Source organism: Bison bison, unplaced genomic scaffold, assembly GCF_000754665.1.
Source record: "Bison bison bison isolate TAMUID 2011002044 unplaced genomic scaffold, Bison_UMD1.0 scf7180017864484, whole genome shotgun sequence".
In the NCBI taxonomy this organism is placed as follows: domain Eukaryota; kingdom Metazoa; phylum Chordata; class Mammalia; order Artiodactyla; family Bovidae; genus Bison; species Bison bison.
In genome coordinates this window covers 1335658-1356719 of record NW_011495044.1, presented here as the reverse complement: position 1 = coordinate 1356719, position 21062 = coordinate 1335658, and the positions used below count along the sequence as shown (strand labels likewise).

The 21062-nt window shown below is 50.6% G+C and overlaps 3 protein-coding genes across 7 annotated transcripts in view; 2 read left to right on the top strand and 1 right to left on the bottom strand.

The window, feature by feature from the left end:
• TMEM125 (transmembrane protein 125) overlaps positions 1 to 895 on the top strand; it is a 3732-nt gene extending 2837 nt beyond the window's left edge. The window contains 1 exon segment of the mRNA XM_010862799.1: positions 1 to 895. Coding sequence (XP_010861101.1) covers positions 1 to 237 — 237 coding nt within the window. The 3' untranslated portion in view covers positions 238 to 895.
• A 9430-nt stretch (positions 896 to 10325) lies between these two features.
• LOC105004862 (chromosome unknown open reading frame, human C1orf210) lies at positions 10326 to 14331 on the bottom strand. Of its 3 annotated transcripts, none has more exons than XM_010862619.1 (4): positions 14109 to 14331; positions 12725 to 12801; positions 11723 to 11837; positions 10326 to 11583 (listed from the first exon to the last, which is right to left on the bottom strand). In XM_010862619.1, the coding sequence occupies exons 3-4, from the start codon at positions 11739 to 11741 to the stop codon at positions 11261 to 11263; spliced, it is 342 nt and encodes a 113-aa protein (XP_010860921.1). In that variant the 5' UTR covers positions 11742 to 11837; positions 12725 to 12801; positions 14109 to 14331; the 3' UTR covers positions 10326 to 11260. The 3 variants fall into 3 exon arrangements, with proteins under 3 accessions (XP_010860921.1, XP_010860920.1, XP_010860922.1); XM_010862618.1 differs by lacking the exon at positions 14109 to 14331 and adding an exon at positions 14016 to 14102; XM_010862620.1 differs by lacking the exon at positions 14109 to 14331 and adding an exon at positions 13286 to 13484.
• LOC105004863 (hypoxanthine-guanine phosphoribosyltransferase) lies at positions 14146 to 19738 on the top strand. 3 transcript variants are annotated; one of them, XM_010862623.1, is made up of 3 exons: positions 14152 to 14225; positions 14354 to 14401; positions 18790 to 19738. In XM_010862623.1, exon 3 carries the CDS (start codon positions 18818 to 18820, stop codon positions 19472 to 19474), a length of 657 nt encoding a protein of 218 aa, XP_010860925.1. In that variant the 5' UTR covers positions 14152 to 14225; positions 14354 to 14401; positions 18790 to 18817; the 3' UTR covers positions 19475 to 19738. The 3 variants fall into 3 exon arrangements, with proteins under 3 accessions (XP_010860924.1, XP_010860925.1, XP_010860923.1); XM_010862622.1 differs by lacking the exon at positions 14354 to 14401 and having other exon boundaries at positions 14146 to 14225; XM_010862621.1 differs by lacking the exons at positions 14152 to 14225; positions 14354 to 14401 and adding an exon at positions 14290 to 14353.
• The last annotated feature ends 1324 nt before the right edge of the window (positions 19739 to 21062 follow it).

The following is a 21062-nucleotide window of genomic DNA, read 5'->3' as shown; positions in this document are numbered from 1 at the left end:
CGGCCGCTGGCTGCCATGCTGTCCGTGGGCATCACCCTGGCTGCCTCTGGGGCGCTCTTGCTGCTGGGCCTGCTGCTCTATCAGGTGGCTGTGAGTGGACACTGCCCCCCAGCCCGCACGGCCGCCCCCACCACCCGCAGTGACCGCAGCGGCAACGGCAGCGTCTTCAGCATCTCAGGACAGCTGTCGGCCGGTCAGCGTCACGAGACCACGTCCAGCATCGCCAGCCTCATCTGACCGAGCCCGGGCCCTCCTTCCCCCGACCTGCCCTCAGCCTCCACAGAACCGTGCCCGAGCGTGAGTGAGTGTGTGTGCAAGCGTGTGTGCATACACGTACCAAGGGGATAGTGACAGCGCATGTATCCCCAGGACTGCCCAGCCCTCAGGACTCTGTGGCTAACCTGTGACGAGGAGCCAGCATGCGCCCACAGGTCACATCCCAAGGAGAGGGCTGCTTCTCCTTGGAGCTCATGGAGCTGTCACGGTCTGCCTGTTGGTGTCCCGAGCCTCTCGGCAGAGTAGGGTCTGGGATCCCTGAAGATTCTTGACCCCTGTTCCTAACACCTCTGAGAGCCAGCTCTGCCTGTAACACCCATCACCTGTTTGCCCAGGAGAGGACGCTGCCCACCCCCAGAGACTGCAAAGTGAGCCCTCTTCATCGAGGAGACTGTGGCAGCAAAGTGGACAGAACACGGGCTCTGGCATGACAGGCAGGGGGGGCAGTGTCCCCTCCACCACTCACCAGCCGAGGGCCTTGGGCAAGTGGCTTAACCTCTCTGAGTCCCAGTCTCTGAAGAGAAACAGTCATGGTCATCGATTGTTAGGATCCAATGACATGATGTGTGCAAGGGCCGGGCCCGTGGCAGGTGTGCAATAAAAGTGGTGGCCACTGTCACTAGTATTGTCTTTAAGCATCTCCCTCAGAGACCATCCCTTCCCCTGGCCCTGCCCCTTCCCGCACAGCCATCCCTCCCAAAAGGGACACTTTGTGCCTCTCTCAGGCTGACAGAGGTACCTTGAAGGTGTCCTCAGCCGGGCCTGTGGCTTCTCCTCATAAGTACTAGGAAGCTGGAGAGGGGTCGGGTGAGGGGCTGCTCACCCTCAGGAAGGTGGTGGGCGTCTGGTCCCAGGGAGAAGGCAGCGTGGGTGGGGAGGCTGATGAGTCCTCATCTGCTTAGGTGCTGGTTCCACATGAAGCCTGAGTATTTAGGTTTTATTGGCTGGTTTCTCCAGAGGCTGCAGCTCCCAACCCCACCTCTGAAACCAGAACATCCTGGTCTGTGTAATCGCAGCACCGGCTGGCCTGCCTCTGGGTTCCCAGGCATGGGAGGAGTGTTGGATGCCCGCTGGGGCATAAGAGTCTCTTCCTGCTTAAGGTCAGCCCTGAAAGGGCTCTCCCTCTGCGGGTGCAGGGACACTCGTTGCGTGAGCTATTGTTTCATCACTTCCTGCTTCACAAGGTGAAGACCGTGGGATACCCCACTGAGGAAACCAGGAGCGGCGGGGAAGCCGGGCAGACGTGCTGCCTAAGAGGTGTTAAATGTGGAACTACTGAGGCTCTGACAGGAAAATCACTTTCAGCTGCCAAGATCAAGGCAGTTTCCTGGAGAAAACGCTGAGCTGATGGATGAGGGGAAGGGTGTTGCCAGCCATGGCAGGGAGCAACGTGAGCAGAGAATAGGCAAGTTGAGGAGCACCAGGAATTCCATGGGCATCTCAGACTCCACATATTCAAATGTGAGCCCCTCTCCTCTCTACCTTGAACTAGCTTCCGGTCTCACCCTTCACCCAGCATCCAGGTTAAAGACCTCAGGTGCCAAGGTGCCCCCCGCTTTTGCAGGCTAACGTGCAGACTCCCCGACAGGACTGGCCTCCCTCTCCTCAACGTACCCATGGTGCAGCATCAGCGTGACTCCAACATGTTTTCTCCCTTCTCCCAGGCTTCATGGCTCCCTTCCCCTGCCGTGGCACTTTTCCTGGGCCCTAAGAAGCCACGTTCTTGGGGAGTCTTTCCTGACCCTCTCCCCCTACACTAGCAAATTACCCCTTTGCTATGGCCAAACCCTCCATTGTAGACACCAGCCTGCAGTTCTTTCTCTGTGAATCTATTCCCTTAACCAGACAGTGATCTCCTTCTGGCAGGGTCTGTGTCCTGCTCATCCATGTGTTCCTAGCCCCCCACACTGGCCCGGCATGTAGTAGGGTATGGATGTGTGGACTAAAGACTCAGCTCATTGAGACCCTCCTAGAACTGGGAAGGGTGGGAGGTTATACCACTATCTGCTGTTGGCCCTGAATCTTTCCCTCCTGAGGCCCCACACCATCTGCCCCAGTAACTCATTCTTCGAGGGCTCACAAGAGGGAGCTCTCACTCTCACCCAATTCCTGGCCCATCAGAGACCCACTGAATGCCTCTCCATCCTGTAAAATGGGGGTTACATCCTGGGTTTTTTTCAGCTGAGACGAGATTAGATACTTTCACAAAATTTCTTTCAAGAAACTAAAGGAAAACAGAAACACAGAAAATTGGGAGGGGGAAGAGTTACGTATGAAAATGTCTGGATGAGCAGTTACCGTAGGTCAGGCCGTGTCAGACTCTCCTGGGAAGGACGCTACACGAGGAGCACGGTTCCTGCCCACAGAGGACCTATTTCAAAGGGCAGTGTAAGTCATCATCTATACACCCAACTGTAACACAGGAAGGACAGTAACAGCTGGGCGGAGGCCCAGGCGCGGTGAAAATGCTGATCCTTCCTTATTCACTAAAGCAGCCCCACAACCTCCCACTTCCAGCTCGTGTGCTCAAAGCATCTCACTAAACCCCATCTTGGTCTCCATCACCACCAGTTATCCACTGACCACCTCTGCTCTCTCCCTCTCTTAAAGCAGTCCATTCTGTCTTCTCATTCCATCTGGTTAAGATTCTGTGACTCATCCTCTCACTCACTCCTTGACAGACTCCTCAACAACTTAGCTGCCTGACCCTTGGTCCCTCCCTCCCAGAAAAAATCCCCTCTGTGGATGAACACTCACAGCAAGTGGCTACTAGAGAAATCTGAAGAGCCAGGCAGCCTGGTGTCACCGTGATTCCCCATCACTAATCCCAGCCTGGTCTTAAACTCAGCTCACAAGTTACCCTGTTTCCCAGGCCAGCTCCTGCTCCCACACAGCCCTCAAGGTCCCTCCACTCCCTTCACACCCCAGCATCATTCCGCTCGAAGCCCCCAGCACTGCTCTCTGCAGACAACTTGGCCTCCCTCATTATGATAAAATGAGAGTCATGGGGCAGGAAACCTCCACCCTGCTCCCATGAAATTGCTCCTCCTTAACTTCTGCCCGTCAGATGGTCTTGTCAGCCAAGCTGAGGAATTTGGCTTTTGTCCTCAGGACACTGAGAAACCTGGGAAGGTTTTAATTAGGGTGGTACCCTGACCAGAATGGGACTGGGGACTCACCTGGCTGCCCTCTGAAGCCCAGACTGGTCTAAGGAGAAAAAGAGTAAGAAAAAATGACTAAACAGCCCCAGAAGTGCCATCTCAGCTAGCTCCTGAGGGATGGGAAGCAGTTGGCCAAGATAGGGAGGTTGGGAAGAGAATCCCAGAAAGAAGAAAGAGCAAAAGTACCCAGAGATGAGAGAACTGGCCCTTTGAGGAACCACAGAGATTGTGCGTGATGGAAACATGGAGCATTAGCAGACAAGAGGCCAGGGCATACCTGAGTGGAGCCCTGGGCCCCTCCCGGGCTTCAGAGTCTCCTTAGCAGGTAGCACAGTTTCTTGAGGTCAAGAGGAACCCAGTGATGGACTGTAAGGAAAACAATGGCCTGGCTGAAATTGTAATTTAGAATTCATTGGAAGAGGCAAAAATGGAGGCAGGGAAAGCCTCTGCCTCTTCTCACAGAGGACTTGTTCCAAAGGGAGCAGAAGTCATCTTCCATACACCCGACTATAACATGGGAAGGATGGTATCAGCTGGGTGGAGGCGGAGATGCCAGTGGTAGATTGATGCCATCTCCAGATGACGGTGGAGAAGGCAATGGCACCCCACTCCAGTACTCTTGCCTGGAAAATCGCATGGACGGAGGAGCCTGGTAGGCTGCAGTCCATGGGGTCGCTGGGAGTCGGACACGACTGAGCGACTTCACTTTCACTTTTCACTTTCATTCATTGGAGAAGGAAATGGCAACCCACTCCAGTGTTCTTGCCTGGAGAATCCCAGGGACCGGGGAGCCTGGTGGGCTTCTGTCTATGGGGTCGCACAGAGTCTGACACGACTGAAGTGACTTAGCAGCAACCAGATGACGGGGCTTGGACAAGGAGGTGTCTGCTGGGACAGTCTTATAGGTTAGGTTCTATGGATGCTCAGAAGGTAGGACTCACAGGTCTTTGACTATCTACCTGGAGGAGCTTCTTTAGGACCAGACAGGTGTGATGGGTCCACATTGATAGAGAAGAAGTAGGTCTTTAAGTCCCTGAGCAGGAAGGTAGGGAGAGTGGATCAGAGCCCACAATGGAGTGACTGGAGCCCACAGTGGAGTGATTGGGCTCACAATGCTATTTTGACAGGAGAGAAGGAAGAATGTGGACACAGGTAAGTTTGTGAATTTTATAACAGGAAACTGGCCAACACCCATTCTTTCTGTGAGGCAGTGGTGATGGTGGTTTAGTCGCTAAGTCATGTCCAACTCTTGTGATCCCATGGACTGTACTTTGCCATGCTCCTCTGCCCATGGGATTCTCCAGGCAAGAATACTGGAGTGGGTTGCCATTTCCTTCTCCAGGGGATCTTCCCAACCCAGGAATCAAACCCAGGTCTTCTGCATCGCAGGCAGATTGAGACCATTTTAAAGAACTTTTAGGGAAAATGAACAAGGAAACAGCAAGGTTGCCAGAGGCTTTGAGAGCCTGGAGAATGTTGGAGAGTGGAGACTTTGAAAGCCCAAAGGAGGCTAGAAAATGGAGGCTTTGAGAGCCCATGGGAAGCTGGAGAATGGGCAGGAACAGAAGCATGGATTGGGCGATGCAGGTAGCAGTGAGAGGGTGGGAAGGAGGGTTCTTCAACAGCATGCAGAGGTTAAGATGCAGGCCTCAGGTTGGAGTGTCACCTGGAGTGTGCAATGGTGACATGATGGGGCAGGTAGTGGCAAGAGAGAGGTTAACATAAAGGTCCTGTAATCTAAACAAGTGTCAGGGACAAGGGGAGCTGATAAAGACAGCATAGAGTGGTCAGGACCTCCTAAAAGCTCCCACTGGCAGCAGGCAAGATGAAGAGAGAGAGAGACTTGCCCCATGTTCCTTCTGGGTCTCCTGGATGCCTGGATCCTAGAAGAATATGTTCCAGAAATCTCCAACTCTGTTCTAGTTCAGGTGGTCCTTCCATCATATCCAGTCACACCCCACAGGAGTCCTCAGGCTCCCCTTGAGGAGCTTCCTCAAGGGACCAGGGGACCAGTCGGGCCTCAGTGTGTGCACACTGACCAGTCTGCCTCCTGGACTGTTGCCCAGGACCTGCCCTGGGCACAGCAGAGAACAGCCTGCTCTGGTCCCCTCCCCAGTCAGGGATGGGACACACCACTTCTACCCTCCCAGCCTGCTCTCCCAAACCTGGAACTTCTTGGCCCTGATTCACGGGCAAGGGGTGCCAACCAAGGAAGGATGGGGGTGAATTCAACTACCAGGAGATTCTTTCTCTGGGTCTGTTTGATCATGACTTAGAGGTAAGATAATAGTGTTATTGCTGAGTGAAGCAGGCAAGTTGTAGTTAACCTGTTTGAGCCTCAACTTCTCAGTCTATCAAATGGGCTGCCTGACCAGCACATCAGTGTTATTATTGTTGCTATCATTATATCCTACAGCATCAGAACTTTTCACCCTCTTTTTTTCCTTTTAATTATGCTGCTGCTGCTAAGTCACTTCAGTCGTGTTCGACTCTGTGCAACCCCATAGATGGCAGCCCACCAGGCTCCTCCATCCATGGGACTTTCCAGGCAAGAGTACTGGAGTGGGTTGCCATTGCCTTCTCCTTTAATTATGACAGTATGATAACACATTTACAGGAAACAGAAAATACAGAACAAAATTACATATAGTTCTACTATATATTAGAATTATTTTTAAGTGTATAAATTAAGATGTTTAGTTGCAGTTTCAATATCAAACTCTCAAAAATTAATAGAATGAATGGACAGAAAAGTAGAAGGATATGCTGCTGCTGCTGCTGCTGCTGCTAAGTCGCTTCAGTCATGTCTGACTTCAGCGACCCCATGGACAGCAGCCCACCAGGCTCCTCCGTCCCTGGCATCCTCCAGGCAAGAACACTGGAGTGGGTTGCCATTTCCTTCTCCAATGCATGAAAGTGAAAAGTGAAAGTGAAGCCGATCAGTCGTGTTCGACTCCTAGTGACCCCATGGACTGCAGCCCACCAGGCTCCTCTGTCCATGGGATTTGCCAGGCAAGAGTACTGGAGTGGGATGCCATTGCCTTCTCCAAGAAGGATATAGTAGACATGAAAAGCACTGTGAACCAATTCAACACAATTAAAACAGCAGGATACAGATTCAAGTTTCCATAGACTATAAACCAAGAGACATTGGAATATATCCAGGAATGTAAAGTGAAAGTAAAAGTGAAGTCGCTCAGTTGTGTCTGACTCTTTGTGACCCTATGGACTGTAGCTCACCAGGCTTCTCTGTCCATGGAATTTTCCAGGCAAGAGTACCAGAGTGGGTTGCCTTTTCCTTCTCCAGGGGATCTTCCCGACCCGGGGATCGAACCCAGGTCTCCCGCATTGCAGGCAGACGCTTTACCACAAGTCACAAATACTTCATGGTCTAAAGGTACTGAAATCGTACTGAGTCAGTTCTCTTGATCACTGTGGAATTATGTTAGAAATCAACAGCAAAAGGTATTTGAAAACAACCCACGTATTTTTAAGTGCAATGTGACATTTACCAAGAGAGAGCATCAGAACATCTAATTCTAGTCTTTTGCAGCTTTGAACTAGATCTTCTGACCTGAGTCCTGGGAAACAAACATGTTCAAATCCCAGTCTAGAGAGAATGAGGAGGAAGGAGGCATGGCAAGCTCCTTCTTCAGGATGATCTGTCGTGGGGAGAGATTGCCCTGGTGGTGCCCCTACAGATATGGCTAATACTTGCAGATGCTTGCTCTATTCTATTTTACACATGTCACTCATTTAAGCCTTCTAAAACCATGTGAGGCAAGTGCTACTACGATCGTTATTCTACTGATAAGAAATTGGAGCACTGAGGGGGTAAGTAACTTCCCCAAGGTCACACAGCAGATAAATGGCAGAGCTGGGATTTGAATCCAGGTCTTCCTGGTGGCTCAGATGGCAAAGAATCTGCCTGCGATGTAGGAGACTGGGGTTCAATCCCTGGGTCAGGAAGATCCCCTGGAGAAGGGAATGGCAATCCACTCCAGTATTCTTGCCTGGAGAATTCCATGGACAGAGAAGCCTGACGGGCTACAAACCTGGGGTGGCAAAGAGTCCGACATGACTGAGTGACTCACACTTTCACTTTCACATCTGTACTCTCAACTCAGTTTGTTGTTCTGCCAGCCTTCTTCAACTTCACATCCCTGACTTGTGTGACCCCTGTTTTTGGCCTCCACACAAGGACAAGGGTTGTGGCCTTGCTCTGGGGTCAGAAGGATGAGGCTGCCAAGAAACTGGGCTATCCTTTGCAGTCTGGGTTGGCGCTCACAGGGGAGAGAAGGTAGTGACAGCTACTGAGGGATGAGGACAGGTTGCACGCGAGGGGCAGAGGTGGGCTGGGATCGTGGTCTGAAGCCACAGGAGGGCAGACCAGAGAGAAGCCTGGCTGAGTCCCCGGCCTCCCAGCAGTTCCCGCATCCCCGTGCCCTTGAACCTGTGGACCCGAATGGTGTTTCCTCTTCGTGCCTGGGGCCAGGCATGCAAGCCTGCTGGGAACCATCTCTCTGGGAAATCCAGCAGGGCCGCTCTCTAGGTCCAGATTTCCCACCACCCACAGCAGGTTTTGGAACTCTCTTGCTTTTTCGATGATCCAACAGATGTTGGCAATTTGATCTCTGGTTCCTCTGCCTTTTCTAAATCCAGCTTGAACATCTGGAAGTTCATGGTTCACGTGCTGTTGAAGCCTGGCTTGGAGTTTTGAGCATTACTTTACTAGCGTGTGAGATGAGTGCAATTGTGCGATAGTTTCTAGTTTTTCCAGTAGTCATGTATGGATGTAAGAGTTGGACTATAAAGAAAGCTGAGAACAAAAGAATTGATGCTTTTGAACTGTGGTGTTGGAGAAGACTCTTGAGAGTCCCTTGGACTGCAAGGAGATCCAACCAGACCATCCTAAAGGAAATCAGTCCTGAGTGTTCATTGGAAGGACTGATGCTGAAGCTGAAACTCCAATACTTTGGCCACCTGAGGTGAAGAGCTGACTCACTGGAAAAGCCCCTGATGCTGGGAAAGACTGAAGGCAGGAGGATATGGGGACAACAGAGGATGAGATGGTTGGATGGCATCACCGAATCCATGGACATGAATTTGAGTAAACTCTGGGAGCTGGTGATAAACAGGGAAGCCTGTTGTGCTGCAGTCCATGGGGTCGCAAAGAGTCGGACACGACTGAGCGACTGAACTGAACTGAACTGAACTGAACAGCAGGTTCTGAGGGGAAGCCTCCCCTACCAACCCTTCTTGGTGCTGGGCTCAGAAATGTGTGTGTTAGGTCACTTCAGTCATGTCCAACTCTTTGTGACACCATGGACTATAGCAGCCAGGTTCCTCTGTCCATGGGGTTCTCCAGGCAACAATACTGGAATGGGTTGCCATTTCCTTCTCCAAACTTCTAATCTGGGGTTGGGTGCTCACCTCTGCCCACATTTCTCAGAGGTTCAATCAAGGCCCTGAGAAGCTGAGATGCTTCCTGGCCCAGAAGTGCAAGACAGGGCAGCCCCTCTGGGTGGGCCCTGGGGATGTATGAGGGGCAGAGGAAAGACCAACCAGCTCCCCCCAGAGGCCAGGACACGCTCAGCTACTCAGCATCCTCTCCGGGGTCTCAGGCTGGGGCAGCCAGCGTTGCTGCCTCCCACACAGGGCCTTCCCCGCCTTCGAGGGTCTGGGGGCTGAGGAACAATGAATAGGGTTGGCTCCCCTCCTCCCTGGCTCGTCCCCAGTCTCTCCTGTCTCCTCCTCCTCCACAGACAAACCCTTAGAGGTCAGTGTTTCCCTGCTCTGTCCTCAGTGCCTCCTCTATGCCACCCCGGCCCTGGTGAGCTGATTCACTCCAGAGGGCCTCAGAGACCCTATTGTCAAGGACTCCCAAGGCCACATCTACAGACCAACCGGACTTCACTCTGTGAATGCAGCTGCCCCAGGCATCTACCCGCTGGAAACCCCATGTCCAGCATTGAATCCTTGCTCCCCGAAAACCTGCTCTTCCTCAAGTGCCCAGCCAGTCAGTCAGAAACCAGGGCCTGACTCCCTACTCCGCATGTCCAGTGGCCAAAAGTCCTGTCAACCATCTCCCCATTCCCCCCACCTCACCCCGTTCTATCACACCCCTGGGATCTCTGTTCCCTGTGCCACACTTTAGTCACATCTTGGTCTCTCCCCTTCCGTCCATCCCTGCACAGCATCCCCTCTTCAGCTTCATCCCTGGCATGGGCACCCTCAACCCAGCCATCCTTGACCTCTGGCCTTTTCTCATTAGGCACATTAGTCACACATTAGTCAGCCCTCACATTAGTCAGCACTCACCTTTCTCCCCTGGCTCTTTCCTCAAAGGCTAACACTGCATGTGGTGGATACATCTTGGCAGCTGCCTGGTTCCCAACTTCCCCCTGCTTGGCTGGGGCTGAACTGGAGCAAATGGGTGGGCTTCTCAAATCACAAGAGGACTACAGGAGCCTGCCCTCACTGGCCGGAGCTAATCAGACCAGTAGTAGATACTTGACCCAAGCTGGACCAATCAGATTCTATCAACTGGGTACTTGAAACCCAGAATCAAGAGTTTGGGAGTCCCAGGCATGGAACCTCATAAGTGCCCATAAATGACAGAGCACTAGAGGTCCCATGCTCGACCTCAGGCAGCTGGGACCACCTGCTTCCTGCCCTTCTGAATTAGCTATCCCCCTTTAATTCACCCCCCAAACTCCTTTTCATTGCTTGCAACCAAAAAGCTTAACTCAAGCCTCTGCTATCTTGAAACTGTCTCCCTTTCCCCAGACTCACCACTAGCAATCACGACCCTGTCTTTCTCCTCTCCATCAAGGTTCCACAGTCAACTCCACTCCATCATCTCTCATCCACTCACCCCTAGGCCCATGATAATTCAACGAAGTCAATAAATATTTATTGAGCATCTGCTATGTACGAGACTCTGAGTACACAGAACGAAGTGCAGACTGTGGCCTCAGAGAATACACAGTCTGGCCCAGTAAGGGTACGTGCAAACTGTAACAAAGATGAAAACCAAACATGGTAAGAGACCACTAGAGAAACTCACAGGTCTTGTAGGAGGCAGCAGCTCTCAGGTGTCCAAAGGAGGGGATGTCTGAGCACTGTAATAGCATTCAGTGACAAGGGACATTTTTATGCACAAGCCTCAGTTCAGGAAAATAAAAAATGAGAGACTTTAGTTTTAATTAAAATGAAAACAGATGTATTAATATCTGTGAAAAACATAATAGAACTATTTAGATTTCCACTTTATTGACAGGAAAAAAATCTCAGTAAGAAATTTGGCACATTGCATTTCCCCTGCTAAAATGTTATCATCAGGTCACATCTGAAATGCTGGCAGGTAGGCAGACCACCTGGAGTCTCCTGGCCGGTGATTTTCATCACTGTCAGACAGGACTTGGGAGAAGAGAAAGGCATCGAGGCAAAAGAGGAGTGTGAGCAAAGGTCCAGGGAGAAACAGCATGGTAGGAGAGGGAGGAATAACAAAGAATTAGCTAAGCAGGAAGTAAAGAAGGGTCAAGAAGGGAAACCAAAGGCCAACAGAGGCATGATTTCAAAGTCAGGCCCTTGATAAGCTTTATTCTGAGAACAGGATGGAGTCATTGAGAGTCATTGAGTAAAAGAGGGTCATGATCACTTTGGTGACTAGAGTCAAGTAAGGGAGGATTGCTCCACCCCTGGTCAGGCCTTAAGCCCTAACTACCAAGTCCCTGAGGCTTGTGGTTCCCATGAAATATCTGCTCTCCTTAAGCTGTCAAGCATAGGGATGGGGGGTGGGGCAGTCCAAAGATGAAGACTCAAAGGGAGAAGTGGTCCCTGCTTGCCCCTGTCTCCAGCCCACCAAACCCAGGCTGAATGTAATTGTCCTCAATGAAGCCATCATCATCCTCATCTTCAACCACCTCGGGGCGACCTCCCTTCCCTGTTTCAGGCAGTGGGTGGTGCTGGTAGCTGGCACGGTGTTTGCGGCAGAGATGGCATTTGGCAGCAACCGCGATGAGGATAGAGAGGACCACAGCCCCCAGGACGACCCCTACCAGCACAAGCCATGTCTGGATCCCGCTGCCTGGTCCAGAGGATACGGTAGATGTTGTGGGGACCTCGGAGGACCCCACGATGGCTGCAGAGAAAGGGACAGTGTTATGGATGGGGCCCAGGATCGGCTCCCAGGGGAAACTGAGAGACATGAGCGCAAGGTCCTCCCCACAATCCAAGGGGAACCCAACCCCCTCCTCAGTCTCCCTCCCACTGTCACTCACTTTGGTTCGCCTCACTCATGGAGGGGCCAGAAGACACTGGTGAGCCTCAGCCTCTGCCAGAAGAGCCCTGGTTCTAAGGAGACCCCCGGATGCCAGGCAGCCCTGGGACAGAGTCCTGGAATATACACACGCAGATGGGGTCAGGGACAGCCACAGACACTCGTTCCGGGCCACACTCACAGCCACAGGAGGGCACTGCGCGAACTCTGGAGACTGGACAACTGGCCATAACTAGCTATCCACAGGAGCAAAACAAGCTGAACCATGGACATGGGCTGTTTATAAGGGAACACCAGGAAGTCGCTGGAAACATAACTCAGTGATGGAATTTACTGAGCACAACTTATGATTCACCCATAATGTGAGCATAAGCATTATCCCCACTCTTCAGGTGAGGACATTACAGCCCAGAAAGGTGAACTAACTCAGCCAAAGACCCAGGACTTGAACCCAGGTCTCAGATGCCAGGGCCCAGAGCCCAGGCTGCTCCCCTGCTCCGTAAGCTGAGGGTGGGAAGTGGGGCAGAAGCAGTCTCACCTTCCAGAGGATGGACAACAGCAATTCCTTGAAGCTAATGGGCAAAGCGGAGACCACGATGGAGGATGGTGCTGGTCCCCATCCAGGATCGGAGGCCCCAGATACTGCCAGAACAGCCCTGGCCCTCAGCTCTGGAGTCAGGAGCCCTGTGTCCCTACCCTGTGTCCTCTACCCTCAGCCCTTCAGGCACATTCCTTGTTCATTCACCTCTGCCTCAGGGGGCGGGGAGCTGTTTTGGGGGAGTAGCCGAATGTAAATCAACTGGATCAGGAAATTACCAGGCTGAGACCCTAGGGCTGGGAAGGGTCTAGAGGAGTAAGAGCATCTGAAGTAAGGGACTATCTGGAGCAAGATCAGCTAGGCTCAGGATACCTGTAGAGAGAGCATCTGGGCCAAAGGAATGTCTGGGGTCAGGGGACAGCTAGGGGAGGAGCTAAGGGAAGAGCATCTGGGTTAGAGAAGTACCTGGAGGAACAGGAGCTGGGGCTGGAGGTATCTGAATCAGAAGAGGCCCTGGGAGGAGTGTCCAGGCAGAAAAGCACCTAGGAGAGAAGCACCTGGTTTAGGGAGCACTCGGCCATCGTCTTTAGTATCCATACCTTAACGACGCCTTCCCTCCTCAACACCACCGCACTGCCACCAGGCCCCATGAGTTCTTCCTCTCAGTAGCCCTAGAATGCTGACATCCCTCCTCTGCCCCAGTTCGAGCCACCTTCATCTGGTTCCTCAACTCGCAATAACCTCCTGAGATCTCTCCTTACCTCTCATCCATGTCAGTGATGGGCCTATGGACCAAATCTGACCCCATTACCCTCCAGCTTAAAAGTCCTGCACAAGCTCCCTAGGCCCCTACAGCTTTGTGCAGATGCTTCAAGGCTTTGCAATTCAGCACACGGCCCTCAATTCCCTCCCCATGCTACACACACACACACACACACACACGTCCTGCCTTGCACTCTTGTTTCTCAGGCACTCCCTCCTCAGTTTTTTGAGTCCCTCATCCCTCAAGGCCAAATCTGACCATACCTGCCTGTGAGGCTGTCCCAAGACCCCCCTCATCATCCCCTTCACTGCCCTGCCCACCCGGCCACCAGTCAGAATTCGCCAGTTACTAAATGTGCAGCTCCCTAGGCAGGGACTAGGCTGACAAATGTGCACCCTGCCGTAGGCAGAGAGAGAGCTTGGCAGTCAGCGGTTCAGTGCATGTTTGTGAGATGAGTGATATAGGGGGTGGAGTGGGGGGGTCATTAGAAAGGAGAAGTAAATCATTCACTCATCCATTCCGCAGCAAAAGTCCACTGCGTGCCTATCTGGGCCCCATACTAAGTCTTGGGTTCTCAAAAAAACATGTTTTGTTCAGTTGAAATGAGTTGTTCAAGAGGGAAGGAACATATGCACAAATATGGCTAATTCATGTTGATTATGGCAGAAACCAGCACAAAATTGTAAAGGAATTTGCCTGCAATTAAAAAAAAAAAACAAAACTGAAATGAGTTCAATTCAACCTGATGTTTCTAAGATTTTACTCCTATTCCTTTCCTTCCTGCCCTATCCCCAGGGACACACACACACACACACACACACACACACACACACACCCCCTCAGGCTATCACCCCACCCCTTCTGGTTAAATTTCTTCCAACGACAAACACACACTCCACCCCAATTTGTAGCTCCTTTCCTGCTCCCAGGAACCTTCAGGGATCTGTGACTTCCCCGCCCAGGCCCCCCAATGCCTTCCCATTTGCACCCCACCTGTAGGAACTGTGCCCAGTCCGCAGAGGAGCTTCCGGTTACAGACAGCAGGACCGGGCCAGGTGGGCGGGCCCGAGCTGTCCCATGACTCACCTGGGGACGCTGAGGGCAGGCGGGGCCGGAGGCGCGGGTGAGAGGAGGGCAGCGCCGCCAACAGGGACGACTAATTCTACATCTTCCCAAGCTTTTGCAGAGAACCTTCAGGCACAGGTCTCACCCCCACCCCCAGTGCTGAGCGGGTGGGGGGTTGGTGCAGCTGGGATCCAGAGAGGGGACAGTCTTCAGCGGGCGGCTGCTCAAGCTGGCGGCCTGATAAACAAGTGAATTTCCGGTGACAGGTACAAAGTCCAGAGTTGAAGAGGGTGCTCTGCAGGCCTGTGAAGGCGGTGAGCCAGAACCAAAGGGGAGAGGGGTGGGCATTCTCCAGGCAAATCCAGAGGGACCAAGCACAATCAAAACTGCCTGCAAAAGTGGATGTAAGCGTGTGTGTATGTGTGTGTGTGTGTGCGCGGATGTGGAAGTCGATGGAGAGTGTGAGCTTAGAGGCCTTTTGGGAATGTGATGTGCCCTGGGGGTTTATTCTGTGTTTGTGTGTTTACCTGAACAGAGGGTACAAGCCTCTATCTGGATCTTAAGGGTTCTGTGACCCCCACAAAGCTAGGCTCCCCAGGCTTAGTGTACCTCCTTGTCCTTTCAGACCCTCAGGGAGTCACCTTCCCCGAGTCCCCAGTCTACCCTAGCAAGCCCCGCCCCTACCTTGACAGGCCCCGCCTCCACCCGGAAAGCCCCGCCTCCTCTATGCCGAGAGCTCCGCCTATCAGAGCATTTCCGTCATTATTTTGTAATCATTTCTTCCTCAGCTCTCTCCCCAGCTAGACTAGTTGGGGAGCTCTCCCAGGGTGGAAACAAGTTTGACAGTCTCTAGGTTCCCAGCACCTGACACAGGGCAGGCTCTCAGGAAATAACTAAGGGAGGAAGGGTTCCATGAGCTAAGTCATGCAGGCATAGCAGTTCACAGGGACCCACAGGGCAGAGAGGGAGCAACGGCTGCGGTCTGGGCTTGTGAATGGGGCACGATTAGAAACGCGGGTGGAAAGCGGATGACCAGTTCATGCAGGACGTTGAAGATCTTGGCACGGAGTCTGAACTCCTGTTGCCAGTGGCCCATTCCTCAGTCTCCCACCCACACCTCATGTTCTCTGCTGCAGTCATGCCAAACGATTTTCCATTCCTAGAACTCACCATGTGCTCATCTCCCCGGCTTTGCATGTGCTGTTCCTGGGACCCCTGCTCTCCTCCAACCTTAACCCTCTCCCCCAACATATCCACCTCCCACCTGGCTGACTGTTCCTCCCAGGCCTCCCATCATGTAGGTCCTAGGTGAGGTCCTCTTGATCTAAATGTACCCTAGCCTAGGTCCCTCCTCCCCACTCTGTGCCCCTAGAAGACCCTGGCCCTTCTCCCTCATGGCCCTGACCACACAGTATTGTGATTTTCTCTTTACTTGGCAGAGTCCCCTATGAGTCTATAAACTCTGAGGATAGGGTCTGTGTCTGTCTTGTTCCCCTTCAGATCCCTAACATCTAGAATGACAACAATCCGCACCCCTGAAATAAACAAATGAGAGGAAAGTGAATATTATCCTGGATGAGGCAGTGAAGATCCAAGGAAGGTTTAGAAGTTTTGGTTGATTTTGAAGCAGGGAAATTTCACAGGATTCAAAAGATATTCATTGAACACCTACCATATGCTGGACACTGTGCCAGCACATGGTACATATGGTTTTGATGTTGTTGTTTTCATTGAGGTATTCACATAGCGTAACTTAGTTCACATAACATCTACAACGAATATCACTCTATTCATCCATTTCAGCACACAATTCAGTGGCTTTTAGTACATTCAGAATGTTGGGCAACCATCATGCAGTGTAGTTCTAAAACCTTTTCATCACACCAAGAGAATTCCCCCTGCTTGTTAAATAATCACACTTCGTTTCCCGATCCCTAGCTTCCAGCAACCTCTAATCTTCTCTTGTCTCTATGGATCTGCCTATCCTGGATATGTCCTACAAGTGTAATCATATTTGTGTCAGCTTTTTAATGAACTGCTTTATTTAATCCTCCTAACTGTACTATGAAATTTATGTTAATTACCCTCTTAACAGATGAATAAAATGAGGCCTTAAGAAGGTAATTTCCATGAAGTCCCACAGAAGAAAACAAGTAAAAGTCTGCCCATCCATCAGTCAGCCATTTATTCAATGAATATTTCCTAAATGCCCACCACAGAGCCACAGCCAGCCCATAGGCAAGCATTGTAAAATAGCAGAAGGCAACCTGCTAAATGCCCCCACAGCACGGAGAGCAGAGAGCTGGCTGGATATTAGCACCTACCAGCCTCTCAGCCAGAAGCTTTGGTGCAGGGAACAACCTTTCCAACCTTCCGTGGCAGCCCTGGCAGCCGTATGGTCAGCTCTGTGCTAGCTACTGCGGAGAGTTCCTGCTGCCATACAGCTTTCATTCTGGTGGTGAAGATAGACAATACACAAGTAAAGACATGAATGTGATCATTTCAGATAATGGTTAGTGCTATAAAGAAAGTAAAATAGCTTCGAGTCATGGAGCTGTGGAAGGGGCTCCTATTTTATATGAGACGGTCGGAAAAGGGAGGTTGACTGAAGGGGAGGTATTTGAGCTGAGATCTGTATAAGAGAGAGACAGCAGTCATGCCTATATCTGGGGGAAGAACATTCCAGAAAAAGGGAACAGCCAGGACAAAGCAAAAGCAGGACTGGCTTGTTCAAGAAACAGATGGAGGCGGGCTAATGGAGTCCATTAAGTCAGGGGAGATGGGAGAAGACCTGGCGATGCCGTGCCAGGTCCTTCCTGTGAGATGGGGAGCCATTGGTGATCAGAGTTGGGCACCCAGGGACTGACCTTCTTCAGCTTCTATGTGAGGAATGGATGAGAGGAGGCCAAGGAAGAGGTAGGTAGGCCAGTTAGAGAGCCATGGCTATGACCCAGGAGAAGGGATGTGGCATTAGGGTAGTTAGGTAGAAATGGAGAAAAGTGCTCCATTCTGGATGTAATTTGAGGGTGAAGCCAACACAATTTGCTGATTGGATATGGGAGTTGAGAAAAAGAAAGGGAGCAAGGATAGCTCCAAACCGTTGACCTGAGCAACTAGAAGGATGTAGCTGTGGGGAGACTCTGGAGGGGACAGATTTGGGAGGGCAATCTGGACCTCAGTTTTCAACATGTGACTTGTGAGATACCCATGATTCATCCAAGTAACATACTAAGTAGGCAGTAGATAAACTAGCCTAAAGGCAGCAGAAGGTAGAGGCTAGATATATAAACTGGGGAACCAGCAAAAGACAGACTTTTTTTTAAAAAGCTGGTCATCTAGATGAGACCCCATAGAGAAGTGCAGAGAGAAAAGAGGGCTGAGGGCTGAGCCCTGGAGCCCTCAGGGAGCAGAGGTGAAGGAGCAGAGGAGAAGCAGGCAAAGGGACTGGGGAGTGACCAGCATGATGGGAGAGAGGTGTCCTGGAGGTCAGAGAAGAAAGTGTTTCAAAGGCAAGAGCTTGACCAGCTACATCAAATGCTGAGGATAGGTCTGCTAAGATGAATATGAACTGAAAATTGACATTGAACTTGGCCATGTGGAGGCACTGGTGACCTTGACAAGCACAGTTTCACTGCTAAATCAGAGACAAATGCCCAACTGGATCCATGCCTGGGCATGGGAGCAGAGGAGATAGGGACAACTCCTTCAAGGAATTTTCTATAAAAGGAGCAGAGAAATGGGGCAGACATGGGAGCAGGTGTGGAAGGATTTTTTCAAGACTTTTTTCATGGCTAGGAGCTTTTAGACCATGTGCGTATACTGGTCAGAATAATCCAGGAGAGGGAGGAAAGTGATGATGCAGAAGGAAGAGAGAAGAGACAGTGGAGGGGGGGCATCCTTCTAGAATCAAGGGGTGTGGGAGTTGAGTGGCAGGTGAAGGGCTGGCCTTGGGCAGGAGCAAAGGAAGGCAGAGTGTCAGGTGAGTGATGGGAGTCAGGGGGTTTTCTTCCCATGGCTTCTGCTTTTCCAGAGAAATAAGAAGCAGTGTCCTCAGCTGAGAGTGGGGAAGGGGTGCTGAGGTTTGAGGAGAGAAGACGTGAGTTTATCATCCTGGGGCTTTGGAGAGAGAACTGCATGTGGCAGGCTTGCCAGGCAGCATCAGGACCCCCTCGAAGTGAGCAGCATGAGTTTATAGTGAGGTCAGTCAGGATGGCCGAGTGTTTTGTTTTCTAGCCCCTCCAAGTGCAGGTGGAAAGAAGATGGAGCCTGCAACTTAATCAGGGTTGGGAGACACACCAGGCAAGTCTGATAAAGGGGACTGAGCTGTAGACAAGGCCTGAGATGGGGCCAGGTAAAAAGGGAAGTGTGGACAGAGTTGAGGAGGTGGGAGGGACTCAAAAAGTGGCAGAATTGATGGATTTTAGCAGTGATTACTGGCTAGAGTAGTAAGGTGAAAAAATAGAAGTAGTGGGCGGATGACAGCATATAGAAGTGGAGGTTACCCAGGGGGTGCCGTTCTTGATACAGGGAAGTCCTAGGACATGAACCATGGAGTGGTCCTGAGGTAGGATCTACAGACTGATAGTGGTTTTACTATTGCCTGCGGCATATTAACTCCTGAAACAGAGGTCAAATGATTATGTACTATAGTTCAATAAGTAAATGGCAGAGGCAGGATTGAACCTAGGTCGTTTGCCTCTAGGTCCAACATATTTCCAGCCAGCTCCATTATGGCGACCTGCAGCTCCAGCATCGTGATTAGTGATGATGAACCAGGTTATGACCTGGATTTATTCTGTATACCTAATCATTATGCAGAGGATTTGGAAAAGGTGTTTATCCCTCATGGACTGATTATGGACAGAACCGAACGGCTCGCTCGAGACGTGATGCATGTGATGGGAGGCCATCACATCGTGGCCCTCTGTGTGCTGAAGGGGGGCTATAAGTTCTTTGCAGACCTACTGGACTACATCAAAGTACTGAACAGAAATAGTGACAGGTCCATTCCTATGACTGTAGATTTCATCCGACTGAAGAGCTACTATAATGACCAGTCAACAGGCGACATAAAAGTGATTGGTGGAGATGATCTCTCAACTCTGACTGGAAAGAATGTCTTGATTGTGGAAGATATCATTGACACCGGCAAAACGATGCAAGCCTTGCTTTCCCTGGTTAAGCGGCATAATCCAAAGATGGTCAAGGTTGCCAGCTTGCTTGTGAAAAGGACCCCTCGAAGTGTTAGCTATAGACCGGACTTTGTTGGATTTGAAATTCCAGACAAGTTTGTTGTGGGATATGCCCTTGACTACAATGAACACTTCAGGGATTTGAATCATGTTTGTGTCATTAGTGAAACTGGAAAAGCAAAATACAAAGCCTAAGATGAGAGTTCCAGTTGAATTTGGAAACAGCTAGTGTCCCATTGATATCACCAGTAAAATCATCAAATGTTCTAGTTCTGTGACCAGCTGCTTAGTAGAGTTTATTATTGCATGTGTCTTCTAAGGATTGTATCTATTTTGTATTTTAGAAATATTAGTTACTGCATTCCTGAACTCTTTATTTGCACTATGAGCCTGTAAACTATCATTTCCCTTTGGGTAAATTGTTGTTTGACTCATGAATAAAAAAAATCTCTTAAACTGTACCACTGTTGAATGAAAATATTGAAGTTGTATCTGTAAGAAACATTTAAAGAAAAGAATTTATTCGTTTTTGAATTGGTATTTTAACTTTTACACATTCGGGAAAGAACAGAAGTGATAGAACATTGTCCATTGGCACCACTGTGTTTAGAAAAGTAAGAAGCAGTCAGTTTCAGACCAGTGACAGCTCTGAGAGGTATCATTATGTCAGATAAACCATACATCCTGGAATTATTTTAGTAGGTTTCAGTAGTACTAACTGTATTTTCCCACTTGTTCAGATTCTTTCCAGTGAATCTTTGCCAACAGTTCCTTTTATTTGTTTCCCAAATTTTAAACTTTTTATTTTGCATTGGGGTATAGCCGATTAACAACCAATAGTTCCTTTTAAATACAAATCACTAAGTTCCAAAAACCTACCACTTTTTGAATTCTTCAATATAAAAATCCTTAAACTAAAAGCTGTCTCTTTAACAAATAAAAAGGTGATGAGGTTGATGAAAGCCAGAAAATGCACGTGCACACTCAGTCACAAATATGCTCACAGGCCTGACAGGTAAGAGCTGCTCAATAAAAGTTTGTCAAATGACTGAATGGTCAGAATTTGGGGAGCTCACTTGCTCTCTTGGGGTGAAAGCCTGGAATTAACAGAGTGTGCAGGAACCTCTATTCTATTATAAACAGGTACCGCCTTTGACTAGGCAGAGGACATCTTTTTCCTTGTAAGCCTCTGGAGGGTGACTGCCCATTTCCTGCTCCCAGTCACACCCAGCGTCCCAGAGGAGGTGGGGGCCCCACCCTGCACCCTTCCGCCCTCATTCAACCCCCATCTTCCCTGGAGGCTGGCCCCTCCCTATTCCTGCTCAGCCAGGGCTGACTTCCTGGACATGCCCCAACATTCAGAGCATCCCTGATGTGGTCCCAGCAGGGATTGAGCCTTCTGACCCGGTCATCAGTGAAGTAAGATCAAAGTGGTGCATCCCAGCAACACTCGGAGAGCACAGCTTCTTGGCTTTCCCCACTTCCTCAAGGCAGACCAGCCTGTCTGGGGCCATGGTGTTCCGCAAAGCCCTGAGCAAGAGCCTACTAAACCTCCTCTATCCCAACCACACCACCATGAAACTCCAGTGTAGTTGCCTCGGATGGTTGCCACAGCCAACATCCAGGTTCACAGGACAGCTTCTTCCCAAGCTACCAGCTCCACCTTGCCAGGCTGGATTTATAATTAGACATCACAGGTGTCCAGAACAATGAAGCAGCAGTCTGGGATCCCCTGTCATCAGCTCTCTCTAGTAACTGGATTGGGAAGAATAAAACTCAGCGG

Coding starts and splice junctions, on each gene's coding strand:
- LOC105004863 (XM_010862622.1), top strand. CDS start 18,818: ATGGCGACCTGCAGCTCCAGCATCGTGATTAGTGATGATGAACCAGGT.